General features: G+C 33.9%; 1 protein-coding gene across 1 annotated transcript; it reads left to right on the top strand.

Moving 5' to 3' along the window:
* The first annotated feature begins 2,043 nt into the window (after nt 1-2,043).
* On the top strand, nt 2,044-2,475 carry LOC108451625 (uncharacterized). The gene is made up of 2 exons (XM_017749293.1): nt 2,044-2,115; nt 2,191-2,475. Exons 1-2 carry the CDS (start codon nt 2,044-2,046, stop codon nt 2,473-2,475), a joined length of 357 nt encoding a protein of 118 aa, XP_017604782.1.
* The last annotated feature ends 2,886 nt before the right edge of the window (nt 2,476-5,361 follow it).

The following is a 5,361-nucleotide window of genomic DNA, read 5'->3' as shown; positions in this document are numbered from 1 at the left end:
GATATAATTCATATGATTTCACCATTCTATCTCGAATTCATGCACATAGATGATCAAGATTTTCATGAGCTTATTCATTCAAAACACGTATGGTTTGAATACTTCTTATCAATTCATTCACACTTTCATATGCATAAGCAAATATATATATATAAACTTTATTCAATTCAATATTCATCACCTTTTTTTGACCAAGTGAATTATGTGAAATATCATCAAATAACGATGTTTTGCACACGATATGTATATTTAGTTAAACAACTATAACTCATATCTCACATATCATTCAATTCATACCTCATTATAGCCAAATAAATACATTTCAGCATGAAACATACTTATACATAAATCTTTCTCATTTCATATACATAATGCACTAAGAACTTACCAAATTATCTTCATTTGATTCTCATATAGGTTCTATACAAACCTATATCACTTAATTTGATTGTACTTTCATTCTCGTCTTGACTATACCTGTTGAACCATTCGGAATCGTTAAGGATACTCGAAAATCATATTAAGCTCGTACAATGTCATATCCCAGATATGGCCTTACATGTTATCACATATCGATGCCACTGTCCTAGAAAGGGTCTTACACAAAATCATATAATGATGCCAATGTCCCAGACATGGTCTTAAATGTAATCACATCTCAGTAATCCTAATGTCATGACATTTGTATCCTATACTATTCCTAAGGTTCGTACAAGACTTTTAAATATCATAACTCTGTTGATTTTAGCTTGTAATCATGACCATTCAGCATTCAATTCAATTCAATAATAAATAAGCATTTATAACCCAATTTAAATACGTTTATTAGCATACGAACTTACCTCGTTCGCTGTAACGACGAATTAGGTCGACTAATCCGATACTTTGTTTTCCCCCATTCTAGATCTGAATCTCAATTTTCTCAATCTATATAATAACAAAATTTCCTTATTTAATCATCATTTCATTCAATTTAACACAATTTACATATTTTTGAATGATCCTTGTCTATGCAATTTTACATATTTTTGAAAAATTACACTTTTGCCCCTATTATTCCACATTTTTGTAATTTAGTCCTTATCACATAAAATCACAATTTCATGCAATTTTATCCTACCATGCTTAGCCGAATTCTTCTTATTGCCTTAGCAGCCTACATTTTTCAAATAATAATACTTATAACCACATAATTTCAATATTTCACAGTTTAATCCCTAATTTGCATTTTCATCAAAAATCACTTTATAAAATATGAAAAATCTATCATCTAACTTCCATATTTCATCATCAATCATCAAAAGCATGAATATTCATCAATGGAATCTCAAAAAATCTATAAAAGTTTTAAAAATGGAGATACAGGCTAGCTAGATTAAGCTGCAACAAGCTCAAAAACGTAAAAATTATTAAAAACGGAACAAAATTGGCTTACATTCATTTAATTCTCCATGGCCGAATTCTTCAAGCTATTATGGCTTTCTCTTCTTCCATTTTTGGTTGAAGAAATAAGAGAAATAATAATGCATGTATTATTTGTTTTATTTAACTTAACTTATTAACTAATTTATGAAAATATCCTTTGATTAAAACTTTAAAATTTCACTATTTCACGCATAGAATCATCCACTTGCATTATAAAATTAATATTTGTAACATAAAACCCTTAACTATTTAATTTCATAGCCATTAGATACTTTTAACTAATAGAACACAAGTTTTACGCTTTACACGATTTAGTCCTTTTTCCGAATTAACCATTCAAACAGTAAAATTTCTTTACGAAATTTTCACACGATATTTCTATCATACTGTAAACCTTAATAAAATAATAAAATAAATATTTTGACTTCGAGTTGTGGTTCGAAAACCACTATTTCGTCTAGCCCTAAAATCGGTTTGTTACACAAGTACCTCCTTACTCAGAAGAAGTTGAATATTAGTCAGCGCCGATGGATTGAATTGCTCAAGGATTACGACTGCATAATAAAGTACCATCCTAGTAAGGCCAACGTGGTAGCCTATGCTTTAAGTCGTAGGGTGATGACGGATTTGAGAGCAATGTTCGCTCGACTTAGTCTATTTGATGATGGAAGTTTGTTAGCTGAGTTGCAAGTTAAGCCTACTTGGATTGATCAGATCTGAGTTAAGCAGTTGGGGGATGAGTCTTTGGGTCTGCGGTTTCGTCAGATTGAGAGTGGCAGTACTTTGGATTTTGGGCTAAATAGTGATGGTGTTCTGTGTTTCCGAGGTCGAATCTGTGTGCCAAATGACTCTGATTTAAGGCAGTTGATTCTGAGGGAGGCACATAATAGCCCTTATGCTATGCATCGCGGTGGTAATAAAATGTACCATGATCTTTCTAAGTTGTATTGGTGGCCAGGATCGAAGCGTGAAGTTACTGATTTCATTGCTCATTGTCTGACGTGTCAGCAAGTTAAGGCTGAGCACCAATTGCCTTTGAGTTTGCTATAGCCAGTTAAGATTCACTTGTGGAAATGGGAACGAGTAACGATGGACTTTGTTAGTGGGTTGCCCTTGACACCCACTAAGAAGGATTTTGTTTGTTCATCGTGGATCGATTGACCAAGCTTGCTCACTTTATTCTAGTTCGGACAGACTTTTCTCTGCAGAAGTTAGTAAAGCTCTATATCTCAGAGATTGTAAGACTTTTCTCTACATGTAGGTCCTTAAATAAGACCTACAACATTCATCAATGGGCTCCTGTGATGGAATGTCAATTTAACTTCCCTTGTAACGCCTCAAACCTAATCCAATGAAATGGATTCGAATGCAGTTCACTCAATCATACAAATTTGCATTTAATTGCAAATATTTTAATTATAAATTTCTTTAAGAATTACATAAGTATGAATAATGCGATATTTTCATTTGGTATACACAGTAAATTTATTTACAAAAATGATTGAATAGATGTCCTAATCTATTACAATTATTCCGTGTAAAAGACTCTTATAAAACAACTCAGACTCGAACAAGCCAATAGACTTGCTCTGTATGCATAATAGCCCGATACACCACTCCTTTGGCATAGTCTCTCTTAACATATATCTAAATCAACATACCTGTAACATAAAGCATAGAGGTCAGTTCATGAGAACTTAGTGAGATAAACATCTGTTTACCTGAATCATTTTTGTATTTCACATCCAGAAATTCAGTTAGCCATCATTGTTTTTTGTTCTTCACATGGTCTCTAGCGAGTACCTTCCAAGAGTGCCAATGTTCGTACCCTAGATGTCACCCCTAACTTCTGAAATCATGCCATACTTTTTGTATCTTAATACATTACTAGCATTCTTCACTCTACACTACCGTAACTCCTTAACCATACCCATTCCAGAGGCTTATATGGACAAAATATTATTTTTCTTACATTCAAATTGTCGATCCTCGGAAGTGGGTACTTATTCTTCACGGTTAACTTATTCAATTGATAGTAGTCAATACACATTCTTATGGTACCATCCTTCTTCTTTACAAATAACACTGGTGCCCCCCAAGGAGACACACTAGGACAGATAAACCCTCGATTAAGGAGTTTTGAAGCTGAGCTTTTAACTCTATAAGCTCCTTCGGTTCCATATGGTAATAAGCAATGGACACTGGAGTTGTTTGGAAAAATCATCCAGTAACTATTTCTTTCAGAGTCCGCCACAGAGGTGTTTCCCTTAAATGGTTGCCACAGTGTCCATTCTTTTATGTGCACCACGAAGGCTTCTTTTCTTTATTTTCCACAAGGGTTTTCTTATCCTTAGATTGCAAAAATGTTTTCCATCTCATAGATTGCCATAAATATTTTTTAGTGTGTTCATGATAAGGATTTGCCTAAACTCACATTTCGTGAGGTTTTCCCATCACCATCCTAGATCACGCAGAATAACTCATTAGGTAATAACCTTCATTTATTTCATTATATACAATGCCATAACCCACCAGCAATGGTCTTACACGATATGGTGTTTCCATATGATACGATAACCTAACTATGGTCTTACACGATATGGTGCCATGGCTATTGGCTTTCATTTTAGAGATCGTGATTAAAGTTCTGTTGGACCCTTTTTAGACTCCTCCACGGTGAACAGACACAGACTAACATAACAGACCTTTCATGTATTTTCCCTAAACATAATTACATCTCAGACATTCTCCTACAATCATACTTTTGACTCTAGATTTCCCATTATATATTCTATACTTGTCAGGTTCATACCAACTATACATGCAAGTCTTTTCTAACATTCATATATCAACATATTTATCATATCATTGCTTATAGTTTAAGATCATAGTTTATATGATCTTTCACAGAAGTGTATAGAATAAAAAAATACAACATACAAGAGTTAGCTTAGGGACTTACTTGACACCCACGAACAACAGCTAAATCTCTAAATGTAACACCCCGTACCCGAGTCCGTTACCGGAGTCGGACACAAGGTGCCCACAGACTTAACTTAATTGGTTTCACAGTCCATAAAAAAAATTTTCCAGACAAGCTGGTTACTGCATCACTGTCGCCTTAAAAATTATATCTGGAGTTTCACAACTCGAAAATCAGTTTTGTAATTTTTCCCTGAAACTAGACTCATATGTCCATCTACAGATTTTTTTCTAGAATTTTTGGTTGGGCCAATTAGTACAGTTTATTAGTTAAAGTCTCCCATGTTACAGGGGTCGACTACACTGACCCTCGTGCGTTACAACTTGAATATCTCCTTGTGCAGGGCTTCAATACTGATGTCGTTTGTTTCTATAGAAACTAGACTCAAAGAGGAATCTATACATATATGGAATGACTCCTAATTATCTCTGGTTAATTTATAATGAATTTCCAAAGTCGGAACAGGGAATCCAGAAACTGTTCTGGCCCTATTTCACGAAAACCTAAATATCTCATAACATACAACTCATATGACCATTTCGCTCCTTTCATATGAAATTAGATTCATCAAGGTTCATTTAAATAATTTATTCACTATTTAATTCCATTCATACTATTTTTAGTGATTTTTCACTTCCACGTCGCTGCTGCTGTCAGCATCTGCCTTTAAGGTAGATTTTACCTATTTCATAATTTCCATGATTCAATTAGCCCTTTTTGCATACATAGCACAAGGTACAATCATGATTAACCATTCCAATGGCTAATCGTTTCCAAACATTTCCATACCTCTTAGTGATCAACATACAAAACGATTATAGTACTATGCTAAAACGTATATAAGCCATTTTCGCATGGCTATCCAAAGTTTTACATACCAAAGTTCAAACAAAACATAGTAGCCTATACATGCCGAAATGTTTCTCCTAGACCAACTAGGAAGAAAATACCAA

This window comes from Gossypium arboreum, chromosome 5, assembly GCF_025698485.1.
Source record: "Gossypium arboreum isolate Shixiya-1 chromosome 5, ASM2569848v2, whole genome shotgun sequence".
Classification (NCBI taxonomy): domain Eukaryota; kingdom Viridiplantae; phylum Streptophyta; class Magnoliopsida; order Malvales; family Malvaceae; genus Gossypium; species Gossypium arboreum.
Note: the sequence above shows the minus strand (reverse complement) of the source record. Positions and strands in the feature narration are given on the sequence as shown.

Excerpts from the sequence above, each read along its gene's own strand:
- LOC108451625 (XM_017749293.1), top strand. The coding sequence starts at position 2,044 with ATGACGGATTTGAGAGCAATGTTCGCTCGACTTAGTCTATTTGATGAT. Across the intron at positions 2,116-2,190 it reads GTTTGTTAGCTGAGTTGCAA|ATTGAGAGTGGCAGTACTTT; the intron begins GTTAAGCCTACT and ends CGGTTTCGTCAG.